Source organism: Astyanax mexicanus, chromosome 1, assembly GCF_023375975.1.
Source record: "Astyanax mexicanus isolate ESR-SI-001 chromosome 1, AstMex3_surface, whole genome shotgun sequence".
NCBI lineage: Eukaryota > Metazoa > Chordata > Actinopteri > Characiformes > Acestrorhamphidae > Astyanax > Astyanax mexicanus.
In genome coordinates, this window is record NC_064408.1 from 95421130 (window position 1) to 95439694 (window position 18565).

Below are 18565 nucleotides of genomic sequence, written 5' to 3' on the forward strand. Positions count from 1 at the left end.
TGTAGCTGACCCATAGTGGGGCTGCATACATAGGAGTACAGTAAGCACGAAACAGACTTACTTTCACATCATCAGAACAGAAATGAAATTTTCTTACTAACATATTTGCTTGGACATACAACATTCGTCTCTGCCTATACATGTCAGCATCATCTTCCAACTTGTCAGTGATAATGTGTCCAAGATATTTTGTACTGCTTGATACACATACTGAATGCCCTGACAGGTAAAATGTTGGAAAGGGCACTTTATGATCCTCCTTGGCTCTACATATCAACACAACACTCTTTTTTGGATTGTACTGTATATCAAACTCAGCCCCATACTCAGAGCACACATTTAGGAGCTGCTGAAACCCGACAGTGCTGGGGGACATAATAGCCAGGTCATCTGCATACATTAAATGGTTTAAAACAGTATTACCTATTAAACATCCTGTCTTACACCTCCCCAGTTGTTTGGAAAGGTTGTCCATATATAGATTGAACAAGGCTGGAGATAGAAGTCCCCCTTGTCTAACTCCATTGCCTACACAGAAAGGAGTACATAGACTGTTTCCCCATTTCACCTGCATATGTTGATTAGCATACCAGTAAACCAGAATACGTATACGTATCCAGGTACACCCCTAAGCATGAGTTTAGTGAAGAGCTTATGGTGGTTCACTCTGTCAAACGCCTTAGATGCATCAATAAACCCCAGAAATATTGTAGAACCATGCTTTCTGTAGGATTCAACAGTTTCTTTCAAGGCATAAATACATAAATCTGTGCTGTGCATAGGCTTAAAACCAAATTGATTTTCTGTGGTATAAATAAACTCACTCAGTCTATCTAACAGCATCTTCTCTAATACCTTAGACCGAATGCTGGCTAAGGCAATAGGTCTGTAGTTATCCATACTCCCTATTTTACCTGCCTTATCCTTAATGACTGGCACTAATATAACAGTGAGCATAGTGTCAGGTAGCACCCCATGTGTCATCAGACCAGTGAAGCAAATAGACAACAATGCTGCAATTCTAGGGCTGGCTAACCCGTTGAAGGCACATTCATCACCACCATTGACCCCACAGTGGGCTTGGGTTTGCGTGCCTCATAGAATCCATTTAATACATTTCATTTACAATATTTAAAATGTCTACTTGATAGTTGCCCCCCACTATAGGTTTTTGCTTTCTGTGTCTCAGATTTGAAGAGAGTGTCCCTGGTGGTTTAAACTGTGTGGGTGAGACCCTTGTGACTGGCATTATTTCAGTAGTTTATACGAAATTCTTGCAAAATAAATTTTGGGTTATTTATTGGAAGTGCTGTATTAGCACATTCCTCCTCAATGACCTTAAAAAGATCATGCAACATTCTTCATCTTTATAGTAAGCACACATGTGAGTTGACCCCATTAGCCAAAAGAAAGCACCTGAGCGCTGGGCCCTACCAGTGTGTGTCTTCATGTGCTCGTCAAAGTACTGCTTCATGTTGAAATCCTTGCCGCACCACTGGCACATGAACTGCTTGTGACCGATGTGGATGCTCATGTGAGAGCGAAGCTGGTACTTATACTGGAAGCGTTCACTGCAATTCTGCAACAGTAAAGGCAGATTCATTACTTACACTTACTGTTAGACCTTCAACACACTCCAAACAAAACACATTCCAGCATTCCAGACTCTGCAGCTGGGTTAAAACGACTGGAAAACAGCGTTCATGTTCATGCTCAGACGCCCTGCAGGAACCACAGGCTAGTCTTAAATGGTAGAAGCAGAGATGAACAATGTGATTAATTCATTTTTATTACAAAGAATTAGTTATACTGATAACAATTTCAATGTTTCATGTCCTGAATTTTAATTAGTATTGCTCTAGTACCAAAGTTATGTTATCTTATGATTTCAGAATTGTATTTGATAATGTCAGTCACTCTCTTAACTATACTTAAAGTATTACTTCTGCAAATCATAAAACTGATAGAAAATAAAAAGTAAAAAAAAAAAAAGACAACAAATTTAGCCACAGATATTTATTTATTAATTACAGTAATTAAAGTAAAAAAATAAAGTAAAATTACAGCTTCAACACTTCACTGCATCACTCCATTGAGGTGTAATGGGCAGAATAGCCTCCCTCTCATGCCTGATCCGGCTCCACTGAGCTGAAACCAGACTATGTAACTTCTGTCTGCCGGATGTGAACAATGCTTATCTCTTCTGAGAACTGTGAATTGCTTCACGGCATTGTAGTTTTATTTGTACTGCAAGGACTACAAAAATCTGCAATTACAGAAGCGAATACAGAAAAAGCTGGTTCAGTTTTTCAATTATGGTCGAATAATGGCAGCAGCTGACTAGAGACCAAAGAGATGTCAGAAAAGAAGAGAGAGTAACCGAGCTAGAGACCAAACGAGAATAATTATTGGACTTGTCGGCGTGAGCTACGAGAGAACCAAACAGACACCAAGCTGACCAGCTTAATTTGTTGTACTCATGTTTTGCTGTTATATAATCTAGATTAGCTTTTATGGTGTTGTCGTTGAGGTTTTGTTGATTACGCCATATTTAAGATATTATAAAGGTTATATAAGTGCACATATTGTCTCTGCTCTAGGTTTTGTTAGCATAGCTTGCGATACATGGCTCCAAACTCTGAAATAAAATGTAATAGTGGGCAGGTAAATGTTTTGAATTCATAAGTAAACAAAGGCTAACAGATAAAGGTAAACACACGCTCTCTTTTCACAGTTGCAGACACTGAAGCAATGCAGCGGCAGGTGGAGCCCACCAGTAAAAACATCAATCTTACCTACTGTCTAACAAAAAAATGTAAATACTTAACTAATATTGAATAGGGAATTGTTAAAGAAAGTACATAGTATGTAGAAGAATTACTATTTTTGGCTATTTATGTGTTAATATTTGTCTGTGCCCAGCTTTGCTTTTGTTACTTGATGATTCTAACTTAACAACAAAGGAAAGTTATGATTGCAGCAACAACCGCAGCCAAGAAATCAATCTTGAAAGGATGGATTGAACTCAGTCTATTTTTTTATGGTGAACATTCTCATTTTGGAGCGGGCAACAGCTAAATTTCATGGTGCTAGGGCGACAACAATTCTTTTTTCATTTTTGGTCATAAATTATGTTTAGGTATTTTGTAGTGTTTAATTCTAATGTTCTATTATAACGCATAGATTTCTTAATATATTGTAAAATCAATAAAAAGATGGTAACAATACATTTATAATTTTATGCATTTAATCCTATTTGGAAATAATGCCTTACAAAACTTACAAAATACAAATTAATCCACAAAAACTTAATCCAATCTAATGAGTATCAGTAAAAATTGTACAAAACTAAACAAGCCTCTAAAAGACTGCAGTTAAGTGTACCGTTATTGAGCAGTATGTGTGTATAAAACTCACCTCACACCTGAATGGTTTTTCCCCAGAGTGCTGCAGGGAGTGGACCTTCAGGGACATACTCCGCTTAAAGGACTTCCCACATGTCTCACAGGTAAATGGCATGTCCTTAGTGTGAGCTGCAGGCAAGGACACAGCACTGGTCACTTACCCATCGCTAATGTTTTTACAGTGTGTACAATACACCCACCGCACTGAAGACTCTTTAAAAATGACTAGAAACCTTTCTTCAGTTTATACAGAGAAATATCCAAAAAATAATGCTGTATACATACTTTACTTCTTTACTGATTAAAGAATAATCATTATAAATAAATATTTACAGATAGGCATAAATATTATAAATACACTGATCGTTGTGAGAGAACAAAGCGCCTTGTGTCTCTTGCTGGACAATAGATGAGGCTTATGAAGGAAGGAAGCACTTCTAGATAAAAAGATTTCCTCCCGTCTGTCAGGGGAGATTAAACAACACAGGCTCTGTTTTTCTGCTGTGTCTGCTGTACGCTGCTGAGACAAGGTCACCGCAGTTCTCTTCCCCCAGCTGGACACTTCTCTTTCTGACTCTGCTCAGGGAAGATCAGGCTTCAAAAGATGAAAGGAGCATACTGTAAAAGGCCTAGGCCTGGGGGGTACTGTATTACACTAGTCCAGCTTCTTTAGCTTTAAAGCTCCAGTGTTTTAAGACCTTTTATCACATCTGTAGAGTACTGTTCACTGCCATGCACAATTATTCAGTCTCATTTTCCTGCATTTTAAAAAAGATAGAAAACTGTGTGAAAAACTGTATAATCAAAGCTAATGGGAAGAGGCTTAACATGGATAGTAAATGAGTTTGTATACTAGTATATACTACTATTAAACTCTGTTAAAGAAATATCTATAAATATAAACAACTAAGTAAAATACTATATAGATTTTGATGGCGTTTTATATGCTAATTTTATTTTAGCAGTTATTTGCATATTAGGTATCAGGCAATCTTCACTTCGCTGAATATTTTATCTCAACGTGGCTGCGTTTATAGTAGTCTTGTAGCCTCAAGACTGTACACTAGACTGATATCAGAATTCTCAGCAAAATCAGGTGTAACTGAAACAGCTCTTTCACTATGTTGCTGCTGTTTTCGAAAGCTGGATAAAACGTTATTATATTTTATTTATTATTCTATTCACCACTCACATCTGTCTCTCCTAACATTTAATAGCATAATTCGAGCACAGTGTTCACAACATAACATTTCGCAGCAGCTTATACAGGTATGGGTGTTCCCATGACTGCTGTCCCATGACTTGTGGAATGTCAGTGTTAGTGAGTTTTTTGTACTACGGAGACAGGTAACCAAAATAAATGGTTGATTGTATCTGCTTACTTTAATATGTTGTTCCGTTCATCACATGGTCTGTCGAGTCTCATGTTCATGTTTCACTTTTTAAAGATTAGGAAATTTTAATAAAAAATTTAAACTTGACTGGTATGATTCATTATTTCAAGGAAATACATTTTTGCTATTAATGGAAAAAATATGGTTTAGGGTTTAATGGCTCTTTATTTTGCAGAGCGAAATGGAATCACGAACACATACAAAGGCAACGCATTGAGATTTGGTCAGAGCCCTCAAGGGAATTGCCAGGTGAACACAGAATCATCATTGAGGAGATTCTGAGAGTAGTTCTAAGGTCTGAAGAGACTTATGTGAGATCATACAGGAGAGAAGTTGTTGGATTTATGATAAAACCAGCTGCAATACTAGTACACTGTTCTGTCTTTTATTGCATGTAATAAATCAGACATAATTCATAATCAGAGTAAACACTGATTGACAGCCATTACAAGATGATTTCTAACAAAATACAAAGAAAATTCCCCTTCAGTTTTTCTTGTGAGTTTCAGTCAAATTAAATATTTTCAATCGTATATATTTTAACTTTGAAATATAGTTAAAATCTCATCTCGTGAGATGAGTGTATTGTCACCCCCCTAGTTTTTAGTGAATTTCAGTACATGCTCAGTACTCACCGACCATGTGTTTCCTGACATGTGCCATGGTGTAGAACTTCTTTTCACAGATCTCACAGGAGAACTTCTTCTCTGCGTAACCGTGGACGATCTTGTTGTGTTCGTGCAAAGACCAGAGCTTCTTAAATGCTTTGCCACACGTCACACACTAAAATGATGAAAGTAAAATAAGAGTTTAGAAGTTGTGTTAAATCCTGCAGTTGTATAATCATTATAAAGAGCACCTTGAATGCAATAGAAAGTAAATTACATTACATTACATTACATTACATTTGGCAGACACTTTTGTCCAAAGCGACTTACAATAGTCAAGTACAATGTAAAATAAGTTTAAAGGTAAAAAATCTTTGGATAGGGATAAAAGGAGGTCAAAGGGGAATAATAGGATAGAGGAGTGAAGGAGGGGAAGAAGGAAATGAGGTTAGAAGTAGTTAGTGTGTTAGAGATGTTAAGAGAGTAAGTGCTCTTTGAAGAGCTCTGTCTTCAGGAGTTTCTTAAAGATAGCGAGAGATTCTCCTGATCTGGTAGTGGAAGGTAGTTTGTTCCACCATTGGGGAACTCTGTATGAGAACAGTCTGGATTGCTTTGTGTGAATGTTTGGCAAAGAGAGGCGACGTTCACTGGAGGAGCGCAGCGGCCGGGAGGTAGCGTAAGCCTTCAGGAGTGAGTGCAGGTAGGAAGGAGCCTGTTCTGTCATCACCTTGTAGGCGATAGTAAGAGCTTTGAATTTGATGCGAGCATCAACTGGTAGCCAATGGAGCTCAATGAGCAGCGGGGTGACATGTGCCCGTTTTGGCTGGTTGAAGACCAGACGTGCTGCTGCGTTCTGGATCATCTGGAGTGGTTTTACTACACAGAAGTATACGAATACGAAGTAAATGACTATGCCACTGTTTATATTAAATGCACAAGAAAGGATGAACCATTAAAGGACACAGTTTTCTAATTTGTATAAAAAATGATCACAGGGCTCTGGGCTGAGCTAATGTATGGGCCACTATTTGCAGCCCAAGCTTTTCAGAAGGGAAATGACTCTGCAGTCCTGCTTTAATGGCAGGATCCAGCTGTTCTCTGCAGCCTAGCACATCACATGCATACAGAACACACTTGCCTCACACTCACACACACCCTTACACACACACACACACACACACACACAAGCAGGTCTGCATACCGGTCCACTGGTTTGCTCAGAGTTTATAATTACTTTAAGCAGAGCAGGAGAATTATGTCCTCTTAAACTGTGATTTTTCTTATTGTGAATTGCTGACCAAAGTTAAGACAAAAAGTCAGGTTTGTCCTAACTGAAAATGCAAATGTTTTTTAATGATGCTCAATCTTAACTGATTATAATAAGCTTTTAAATATGATTCAGTTAATCAGCTGAGTGTGTATACGCACAAAAAGACTGACCTGTCCTGGCCAACATTCTCATATGAGGCTCATATGGGCTATCACATGGCCTAGAAGGATTCCAGGTGGGCTCTGAGTAGAAGTGAACAACTTAGGGCTTCCCAAAGGTGCCCCATAATTACAGACCATCTTATTCTCACATGGGTCCCAACTAGGTCACTTGTGCAGTGCACAACCCAGATACACTATACTGCCAAATACATTCGCTCACCCTTTTAAATAATTGAACTCAGGTTCCAATCATTCCATGGCCACAGGTGTATGAAACCAATCACCTATACATGAAGACTGCTTCTACAAAAATGAGTGAAAGAATGGGTTGCTCTCAGGAGCTTAGTAAATTCCAATGTTGTATCATGATAGGATGCCCACCTGTACAACAAGTCCAGTCGTGAAATTTCCTCACTATTAAATATTCCATAGTCAACGGTCAGTGCTATTCTAACACTGGAAAAGCAGATACAACTGGGAATGAAAGCAACTCGCTCTCTCAATGTGTGGTCAGCTGATTTTGAGAAGCATAGTGTGCAGAAGTCTCAAACTTTCTGAGTCTGAGTCAATCACTACAGACCTCCAAACTTTATGTAGCTTTAGATTTGCTCAAGAACAGTAGAGCACAGAGAACTTCATGGAATGGGTTTCCATTTCCGAGTATCCCCAAATGCAAGGCCGGTAAGTGAATACTTTTAGCAAAAGGGGTGGGCGATATGGCTGTATAACAATATTTCATAGTATTTTCACTATTACAATACTCTTGGCCATATGACAAACCACTGAATAAAAAAAAATATTTCAAGAATACGCTACCGCAACAAAAAGAAAGTCAAATTTCATCACACCCTGAAGTAAAATAATTGATACTGTAAGTATATAATCTGTCTCTAGTAGATAAATAATGGGAAATGAGAACAGTGTGAATTTTTCTTTTACAAAAAACAGCAAAAAAGTAGTACCATGATGTGATAATTAGGGGTGGGTGATATGGCACGATATTTCAGGGTATAATATTGTTCATGATATTTTAAAATGTTGGCGATATTATTATTATAAGCATACGATGCGATATGGCACACCCCTATTTAGCAATATAGTACAATGTTTACCATGTTTAAACCCTCCTGTTATAATTACCGATCCTCACATTACTGACGTCCATATGTGAGGCCAACTGGAACCCATGCACAACATTACCTGGTTCCCAGTCCCAATCCACATCAGCCCTTTACAGAGATATTTTGTGGATTGTGTTTTTTTTCCCCAAACATTCTAATTTATGAATTATCAGATACATTTTTTCATTATTCTTTATGAATTGATCCCAATGTATCTGGAATATTTAAAACATTTACAAAATGATCAGTGAGAAGTGCTGCACCTAATAATGTGTGGATGTATTTCTGTGTGTGAGTGTGTTCATACCTGTATGCTTTTCTCACAGTTGGTCTGGTGGTGCAGCAGCAGTTCACTCTCCAGCAGGAAGCGTTTCCCGCACTTGTTGCAGATTTGCATGCGGTTGTGAGTGACGTTCATGTGCTTCTCCAAATACCAGCGGTTGTTGAAGATGCGCGGACACTTCTTACAAGGGAAGTGCTGCTTCTCCTCCAGCTTCACCTTCTGTCCCATGGCCTCCTGCTCCTTCTTCCCTCGACGACCCTCCTGACCTGAGAATAGTGTTGCAATGATAAGATACACAATATTGTTCAACTCTGGAGAAAAATGAAATGAAAATGAAAAACTTTAGCTTCTGAATCAGTTTGTCTGAATTTGCTATTTATAGGTATATGTATGAGTAAAATGAACATTGTTGTTTTATTCTATAAACTACAGACAACATTTCTTCCAAATTCCATATTTCTTTTTATTTAGAGCATTTATTGATGGAAAATGAGAAATAGCTAAAATAAAAAAGACGCAGAGCTTTCAGATCTCAAATAATGCTAATAAAATATTCATATTCATAAAGTTTTAAGAGTTCAGAAATCTTGGTGGAATAAACCTGTTTTTTAATCACAGTTTTATGCATCTTGGCATGTTCTCTTCCACCAGTCTTACACACTGCTTTTGGATAATTTATGCCCCTCCTGGTGCAAAAATGTAAGCAGTTCAGTTTGGTTTGATGGCTTGTGATCATCCATCTTCCTCCACCTCCAGAGGTTTTCAATTTGGTAAAATCAAAGAAACTTCATTTTTAAGTGGTCTCTTACTTTTTTCCAGAGCTGTATGTAACAAAGAAAATCCACAGGTCATACTTACTAAGTAGTTATAAATCTTTTACCAAATATTTGCTTAATTTGTTGAGCATGTTTCATAAAATGCTTCAGCTTTGAAATATAGACTTGGTACTATAAGCTAAAACCAAGGGGCTGTGTGAGAGACATCATCAGTTCATAAAACTGGTTGAAACCACTGGTTTTAGGACCTATAAATCATATGCAGGGATAGATGGACGTTTAAAAAAAAATGCAGTGGAGAAATACTCGTCTAATCTCATGTCACCAAGCCTGCAACATCAAATCCTGTATGTAAAAGGAACGCATGGAAAATAAATAAATAAATAAAAGTTATGTAGAGACACATATTGGGACATGCCAGCAAAGAATTATTATATGGAATGTGTGTGCTATAATGTTCATTTGTAATGTAATATGGTTATATGTGACATAGGCTCCAGGGCATTGAAGCAAGTGGAGCATGTGCAGCCCTACTTTCATTAGAGGGACATCAAACATATGAGAAATATATTAAAAAACACAATACAGAAAGATCGCTATGTTAAAGAGTTCCATGTAAATACCATTCACTCCTTTCTACAGAGGAGGAGCTGTGTCTGGAATTAGGGGAGCTAAATTTTAAATACCCAGTCGAACATCAATACGTCTGCTCTTACCATTTAGGGAAAACAACACTAAAACATCCTGTCTGAGAGAAAAAGATTGGTTCTAGTTGCCCAGTTGACAGACTGTAAGAGAGGGTGCATCATTGGACTGGTAAATTTTACCTATCCCAACATGTAGGCCATCCATCAAAACCTGGACTTCTACAAACTCTCATGGCAGAGATTTCAACTTGGATTTTCAGCAGGATAATGCCCACACACACACACACAGCAAGTTTTGCAATGTCTCTATGAATGGCAAAGTGACATGGCAGAAAAAGTTTGAATATTTGTTAAGGTTATTTATGCAATAATACATGAGAGAAAGTGCTATAACGTGTAATATTGGCACTTCTGTTCTGTGGTTGTAGCTCAGAACATCAGCACCAATATTATACGTTACAGCACAAACCTCGAAGGTATTATTGCGATATACCAGTTTCATTATCACTGTTTATTAAAAGATTTTGAGTTAAAGAAGACAAAAAATACGACCTGTTGGATTATAAAAACTCCACAAGTTAAAATAGTTCATTGAATTGAATTAAAAATAGTTCCATTGCTGCTCTGTTTGTAGCTGTGCTGTTTGGCTGGTAGGAGCTGCATCGTTGCTAGGTTACCTGTATGTGGCGGAGTAATACATAGAGAGCTTTGGTTACAGTGCATTACTGGCTGATAACAGTACTCATAGAATGCCTCTCAGCCAATCACATTGCAGGGTCGGAACTAACTGTGGTAAAATAATCAATAATATACAACAAATGAATTGACGATCGAAATAATCACATTTGCAGGCTTACCTGAGGGAAGAGTGCCGCTGATGAGGCTCTGGCGTAGAGATACAGCAGTGCTCGCTCTCGTGCCCCGCCGAGGTCGCTCCAAGATGGCCTGTCTCACCTCTGGAATGCTCAGGTCATTCTCCTCTTCTTCTTCTTCACCTTCATACTCTTCTTCGTCATCATCATCGTCCTCCTCCTCATCATCCCTCTCCTCCTCCTCACTGCTGTTTTCCATCTGTTCTTCCTCTCTCCGCTCATATTCCTTTGCTTCCTCGTCATCGTTGTCGTCATCTTCGTCACTACCCCCAGCTTTGGGCCGCTCGTTTCGTCGAAGGGTGAGCAATGAGGCGATATCTGCAGCGACGGTCTTGCCCTCTGTCCCCTTGGAGACGTTCAGGGTCTGGTTGTTGAGGTTGACCTCCACAATGATTTGTTCTCTGTTGAAGGAGGTGGAGCTTTCTTGAGGCTCCACCCCCTCAGAACCAACCTCGCCCCCCTCAACTTTACATAAGCCCCTGTCTCCTCCTGATGCACCGCCCACTCCAGCCTCATCTTTCTTGTAGAAGTGTTTGGTCTGCAGGTTGGTCGTCCTGCCGTCCACTAGCCGCACTGAAAAGGGGCCACTTTCTTCTCGAGCGAAAATGTTCCTCACCTCCTCCTCCTGCTTGACCTCACGGTACAGCTGACCACGCCGCTCCTCCTGGCTGCCCATTGCCTCTCCGGAGCCTAGAGACTGGCTGCTGATGAGCTCGCGGCAGGACGTGACCAGTTCGTTCATCTGGAGCACAGACGCAGCACGCAGAACTTCCCGCACAGTCCGGCTTGTAACCAGCAGTTTAGAGGTGTAGATGAAGTTGAGGATCTGCTGCAGGCCCTGACTGGTCAGCGCCTCCAGTGCCAGGTCCACACGTCGCAGCTCCTTGCCCCTTGTGAACAGTGCCTGGAAGAAGGGGCTGTGGGCAGCTAGCACCCCCTTGTGGGCAGGGAAGTTGCTGCGCTGGCGCACCAGAACGAGGTCGACGTCGCAGAGGTCCGGCTGGAAGAGGCGCTGCTCGTTCAGCCTGTCCATCAAACGGGTGAAGTGCAGCGCCACATCCTCCACCAGAGAGAACTCAGCTGAGGGGTAGTCAGCAGTCTTCTCCACTATGAGCTGAAGCCGATTTGCAGAGGTGAAGAGGAGGGTAAAGAAGGGTAAAGATCCATTAATCTCTAGAAAAATCCAGAATCAGAATTACATTTGTTTGCCAGATATAGCACAGGAAACAAGTGTTACACAGTTTAAAGGTAAAGTATTTCAGCAGTAAGTCTGCCCGTACAACACAATGTAACACTAGAAAATCACTAGTCTCAATGTATTATCTATTATTAAAAGTATACAACTGACACAACAATTAATGCTATTTTTCGGCATAATATGGTTATTGTTAGACATGTATATATTGCAATGTTGTATCCCAAAATGAACTGCATCGAGACAAATCAGTAACAAAATCTAAATGCATCTAAATGCAGGCTATTAGAGTGAAGTGTGTGGGAAGGGGGAGGGAGACTTCAGAAGTCAGAATTTTCAAAATGGTTTAAAAGTGGTTGGCTGCTGTGTTTAAACCAATATATGCAATGTACAGTACAGTTAGAGATATGTATAGTAAACTAAATAAATTGCACATAAAATAAACTTAAACTTAAAAACAACTATAGTAATATTAAAGCATATTAGCACAAGAAAGCAAAAATCTAATCAAATCAGCACTTCAGAAATTTAGATTAAACCTAACAATAATTGTATTAATATTAGGAATTTATCACTGTGTTTAGTAACAAGAGGACACATTTAATACAACTTAAATTGATACTAAATACTGAAACAATAAACAATAAGCACAAGCCTCAAAACAGCAAACTTTCATTCATACATGTATATGAGTAAACAGTATAGAAACTGTGTAGCAATTAGTCAGTGTCCCACATAATAACAATGCATAGGCTTAGTGCCTATTGGAAGAAACAAAAATAACACTGATAACTAGAAAAGGCAAAGTTCGTGAACGAACTTTAAGTTGGCTTGGAAAAGTACGCTAATAACGTTGAAAAGTTAAAATGGTTGCTAAGTGGTTGCTAGGTAGTTGTGATCATTACTAAAGTGGTTGGTAAGCGTTTGCTAGGCAGTTGCTAACGTTTTCCAGGTGGTTGCTTAGGTGTTGCTAAGCAGTTGCTAGGCAGTTGCTAACGTATTCCACACGGTTGCTAAGCAGTTGCTAACGTTTTCCAAGTGGTGGCTAAAGTATAGCTAACTGGTTGCTAGGCAGTTGCTATCATTTCTAAAGTGGTTGCTAAGCAGTTGCTAGGCAGTTGCTAACATATTCCACATGGTTGCTAACATTTTCCAGGTGGCTGATAAGATGTTGTTAAGTGGTTGCTAGGCAGTTGCTATAATTTCTAAAGTGGTTGCTAGGCAGTTGCTAACGTTTTCCTAGTGGTTGCTAAGGTGTTGCTAAGTGGTTGCTAGGCAGTTGCTATCATTACTAAAGTGGTTTCTAAGTGGTTGCTAGGCAGTTGCTAACGTTTTCCTAGTGGTTGCTAAGGTGTTGCTAAGTGGTTGCTAGGCAGTTGCTATCGGTTCTAAAGTGGTTGCTAAGCAGTTGCTAGGCAGTTGCTAACATATTCCACATGGTTGCTAAGTGGTTGCTAGGCAGTTGCTAACATTTTCCAGGTGGTTGCTAAGATGTTGTTAAGTGGTTGCTAGGCAGTTGCTAACATTTTCCAGGTGGTTGCTAAGATGTTGTTAAGCAGTTGCTTGGCAGTTGCTAACATATTCCACATGGTTGCTAACATTTTCCAGGTGGCTGATAAGATGTTGTTAAGTGGTTGCTAGGCAGTTGCTATAATTTCTAAAGTGGTTGCTAGGCAGTTGCTAACGTTTTCCTAGTGGTTGCTAAGGTGTTGCTAAGTGGTTGCTAGGCAGTTGCTATCATTACTAAAGTGGTTTCTAAGTGGTTGCTAGGCAGTTGCTAACGTTTTCCTAGTGGTTGCTAAGGTGTTGCTAAGTGGTTGCTAGGCAGTTGCTATCGGTTCTAAAGTGGTTGCTAAGCAGTTGCTAGGCAGTTGCTAACATATTCCACATGGTTGCTAAGTGGTTGCTAGGCAGTTGCTAACATTTTCCAGGTGGTTGCTAAGATGTTGTTAAGTGGTTGCTAGGCAGTTTCTAACGTTTCCCTAGTGGTTGCTAAGGTGTTGCTAAGTGGTTGCTAGGCAGTTGCTATCATTACTAATGTGGTTGCTAAGCAGTTGCTAACGTTTTCCTAGTGGTTGCTAAGGTGTTGCTAAGTGGTTGCTAGGCAGTTGCTATCATTACTAAAGTGGTTGCTAAGTGGTTGCAAGGCAGTTACTAACGTTTTCCTAGTGGTTGCCAAGGTGTTGCTAAGTGGTTGCTAGGCAGTTGCTAACATTTTCCTGGTGGTTGCTAAGGTGTTGCTAAGTGGTTGCTCGGCAGTTGCTATCATTTCTAAAGTGGTTGCTAAGCAGTTGCTAGGCAGTTGCTAACGTATTCCACACTGTTGCTAAGCAGTTGCTAACGTTTTCCAAGTGGTGGCTAAAGTATAGCTAACTGGTTGCTAGGCAGTTGCTATCATTTCTAAAGTGGTTGCTAAGCAGTTGCTAGGCAGTTGCTAACATATTCCACATGGTTGCTAACATTTTCCAGGTGGCTGATAAGATGTTGTTAAGTGGTTGCTAGGCAGTTGCTATAATTTCTAAAGTGGTTGCTAGGCAGTTGCTAACGTTTTCCTAGTGGTTGCTAAGGTGTTGCTAAGTGGTTGCTAGGCAGTTGCTATCATTACTAAAGTGGTTTCTAAGTGGTTGCTAGGCAGTTGCTAACGTTTTCCTAGTGGTTGCTAAGGTGTTGCTAAGTGGTTGCTAGGCAGTTGCTATCGGTTCTAAAGTGGTTGCTAAGCAGTTGCTAGGCAGTTGCTAACATATTCCACATGGTTGCTAAGTGGTTGCTAGGCAGTTGCTAACATTTTCCAGGTGGTTGCTAAGATGTTGTTAAGTGGTTGCTAGGCAGTTGCTATAATTTCTAAAGTGGTTGCTAAGCAGTTTCTAACGTTTCCCTAGTGGTTGCTAAGGTGTTGCTAAGTGGTTGCTAGGCAGTTGCTATCATTACTAATGTGGTTGCTAAGCAGTTGCTAACGTTTTCCTAGTGGTTGCTAAGGTGTTGCTAAGTGGTTGCTAGGCAGTTGCTATCATTACTAAAGTGGTTGCTAAGTGGTTGCAAGGCAGTTACTAACGTTTTCCTAGTGGTTGCCAAGGTGTTGCTAAGTGGTTGCTAGGCAGTTGCTAACATTTTCCTAGTGGTTGCTAAGGTGTTGCTAAGTGGTTGCTAGGCAGTTGCTATCATTTCTAAAGTGGTTGCTAGGCAGTTGCTAACGTTTTCCTAGTGGTTGCTAAGGTGTTGCTAAGTGGTTGCTAGGCAGTTGCTATCATTACTAAAGTGGTTGCTAAGAGGTTGCTAGGCAGTTGCTAACGTTTTCCTAGTGGTTGCTAAGGTGTTGCTAAGTGGTTGCTAGGCAGTTGCTATCGGTTCTAAAGTGGTTGCTAAGCAGTTGCTAGGCAGTTGCTAACATATTCCACATGGTTGCTAAGTGGTTGCTAGGCAGTTGCTAACATTTTCCAGGTGGTTGCTAAGATGTTGTTAAGTGGTTGCTAGGCAGTTGCTATAATTTCTAATGTGGTTGCTAGGCAGTTTCTAACGTTTCCCTAGTGGTTGCTAAGGTGTTGCTAAGTGGTTGCTAGGCAGTTGCTATCATTACTAAAGTGGTTGCTAAGTGGTTGCAAGGCAGTTACTAACGTTTTCCTAGTGGTTGCTAAGGTGTTGCTAAGTGGTTGCTAGGCAGTTGCTAACGTTTTCCTAGTGGTTGCTAAGGTGTTGCTAAGTGGTTGCTAGGCAGTTGCTATCATTTCTAAAGTGGTTGCTAAGTGGTTGCTAGGCAGTTGCTAACGTTTTCCAAGTGGTTGCTAAGGTGTAGCTAACTGGTTGCTAGGCAGTTGCTATCATTTCTAAAATGGTTGCTAAGTGGTTGCTAGGCAGTTGCTAACGTTTTCCAAGTGGTTGCTAAGGTGTAGCTAACTGGTTGCTAGGCAGTTGCTATAATTTCTAAAGTGGTTGCTAGGCAGTTGCTAACGTTTTCCTAGTGGTTGCTAAGGTGTTGCTAAGTGGTTGCTAGGCAGTTGCTATCATTACTAAAGTGGTTGCTAAGTGGTTGCTAGGCAGTTGCTAATGTTTTCCTAGTGGTTGCTAAGGTGTTGCTAAGTGGTTGCTAGGCAGTTGCTATCGGTTCTAAAGTGGTTGCTAAGCAGTTGCTAGGCAGTTGCTAACATATTCCACATGGTTGCTAAGTGGTTGCTAGGCAGTTGCTAACATTTTCCAGGTGGTTGCTAAGATGTTGTTAAGTGGTTGCTAGGCAGTTGCTATAATTTCTAAAATGGTTGCTAGGCAGTTTCTAACGTTTCCCTAGTGGTTGCTAAGGTGTTGCTAAGTGGTTGCTAGGCAGTTGCTAACGTTTTCCTAGTGGTTGCTAAGTTGTTGCTAAGTGGTTGCTAGGCAGTTGCTATCATTTCTAAAGTGGTTGCTAAGTGGTTGCTAGGCAGTTGCTAACGTTTTCCAAGTGGTTGCTAAGGTGTAGCTAACTGGTTGCTAGGCAGTTGCTATCATTTCTAAAGTGGTTGCTAGGCAGTTGCTAACGTTTTCCAAGTGGTTGCTAAGGTGTAGCTAACTGGTTGCTAGGCAGTTGCTATCATTTTTAAAGTAGTTGCTAGGCAGTTGCCAACACATTCCACATAGTTGCTAAGTGGTTGCTAGACAGTTTGCTATCATTTCTAAAGTGGTTGCTAAGCGGTTGCTAGGCAGTTGCTAACCTTTTCCAGGTGGTTGCTAAGGTGTAGCTAACTGGTTGCTAGGCAGTTGCTAACGTATTCCACATGGTTGCTAAGTAGTTGCTAAGTGGTTGCTAGGCAGTTGCTAACGTTTTCCAGGTGGTTGCTAAGGTGTTGCTAACTGGTTGCTAGGCAGTTGCAATCATTTCTAAAGTGGTTGCTAAATGGTTGCTAGGCAGTTGCTAACATTTTCCAGGTGGTTGCTAAGGTGTAGCTAACTGGTTGCTAGGCAGCTGCTATTATTTTTAAAGTAGTTGCTAGGCAGTTGCTAACGTATTCCACATGGTTGCTAAGTGGTTGCTAGACAGTTGCTATCATTTCTAAAGTGGTTGCTAAGGGGTTGCTAGGCAGTTGCTAACGTTTTCCGGGTGGTTGCTAAGGCAGTTGCTAAGGCAGCAGCTAACTGGTTGCTAGGCAGTTGCTATCAATTTAAGGTAGTTGCTAGGCAGTTGCCAACATATTCCACATGGTTGCTAAGTGGTTGCTAGACAGTTGCTGTCATTTCTAAAGTGGTTGCTAAGCAGTTGCTAGGCAGTTGCTAACGTTTTCCAGGTGGTTGCTAACTGGTTGCTAGGCAGTTGCTAATTTATTCCACATGGTTGCTACGTGGTTGCTAGGCAGTTTCTAATATTTTCCAGGTGGTTGCTAAGGTGTTGCAAGGCAGTTGCCATCATTTCTAAAGTGGTTGCTAAGTGGTTGCTAGGCAGTTGCTAAAGTTTTCCAGGTGGTTGCTAAGGTGGTTGCTAAGCAGTTAATAGGTGGTTGCAAAGCCCTGACTGGGGTGCCGGGGTGTCCAAACTTTTGACTGATAGCTGCTCCATACAGCAGCTCCTCCATACACTCACAGTACTGGAGGAGCAGGGGAGAGAAGGGGTTCCGTGCGCAGAGCTGCTTGTGTGCGAGATGGAACTCTGGGCCCCCCATTCATTTCTATGGGGCAACTTCGTACGACATTTGTACGAAATCCGTACGACATATCGTTTCGTAAAGCATATTTTCGGAAAGAACTCACTAAGTTCTATAGACCGTCCGAATTTCGTCTTCGTATCTCAAAAATTGTGACGCTCACAGCCATTCAAAATTCTTCTAGTTCATTGTCTATGGAAAAAAGGGCGTACGTTTACGAAGTTTTTACGAAAATCGTACGATGTATCGCTCCAAAAAGCACAAGCACACCCCGCGGCTATAAGTTCTACCATCGTGTGAAGTTTCGTGGTTCTAGCTCGAAAGCTCTAGGAGGAGTAGTTGTTTATAAAACGTGGCGAGAATAATAATAATAATAATAATAATAATAATAATAATAATAATAAAAATAAGAAGATTACGAAGAACAATAAGTTGGCTTTTCCAAGCCAACTTAATAATAACAGTGCAATGCATAGGAAACGGTACTGGCAGGCCAGCAATAGCACATTGTGTCAGAATGGTATATAGCAGCTAGATTAATAAAGGAAACTGCCAGAGGAGAGACAGTGTTATACTGCTGTTTCCATTCTTGTTTGTTTAATCCAAAAATTAGAATACAATGAAAAAAAATAAAGGATGACTAATCTCTCAGTGGTGGCCCAAGAGCCCTGGAACATTCTCCCTACTGAGATTCAATGTGCTTCCTCCCTACTGATGCTCACACCAAAACGTTCTACACAATGTTAATACAGGAGTGTAATGAGTGATATACTTTTAACTTGTTTTTTTTTGCTGAACAGGTAAACACTGAGCCTCAGCTAAGGTTGGCTATTATTAGCTAGGCAGTTTATCGCAAACACTAGCAGAGACAGGCTTTTAAAGTCACTTAAACATTTGAGTGCTTACATTCATACTCAGTATGCAGTGGTCTGTGTGAGGCTGGGTTAACAAGGCAGCAAGTATTTAAGTTATGATTGTAAAAGGGTTGCCACTGTAAAAGTTCTTTCAAAACTTGTCTTGCCCTCATGCTTGTAGGTTTAGTGAGCTTCTCTTCTTCTCCAGTGTTTTAAAATTGGACTGCGGTGGCCAGTTTACACACTGGCTGTTATTTAGTACATACTGTTCCTTCAAGAACACGGAACAACTTCACAAATATCATAAAAATGGTTCTGATACATCAGCTCACAAACGCCTTGTGCTGATCAACATCACCCTTTTGAGTGATGTGTGG

At 40.4% G+C, this 18565-nt stretch overlaps 1 protein-coding gene across 4 annotated transcripts in view; it reads right to left on the reverse strand.

The window, feature by feature from the left end:
* zbtb47b (zinc finger and BTB domain containing 47b) overlaps positions 1 to 18565 on the reverse strand; it is a 68836-nt gene that overhangs the window by 11704 nt on the left and 38567 nt on the right. For 2 of the 4 annotated variants that reach the window (XM_007249046.3, XM_049485986.1), the window contains 5 exons: positions 10522 to 11650; positions 8266 to 8507; positions 5434 to 5581; positions 3418 to 3533; positions 1435 to 1579 (listed from right to left, as the gene is read on the reverse strand). In XM_007249046.3, coding sequence (XP_007249108.3) covers positions 1435 to 1579; positions 3418 to 3533; positions 5434 to 5581; positions 8266 to 8507; positions 10522 to 11650 — 1780 coding nt within the window. Of the gene's footprint in view, positions 1 to 1434; positions 1580 to 3417; positions 3534 to 5433; positions 5582 to 8265; positions 8508 to 10521; positions 11710 to 18565 lie in introns of all 4 variants that reach the window. The other 2 variants (XM_022682975.2, XM_049485991.1) reach the window with 1 other exon arrangement.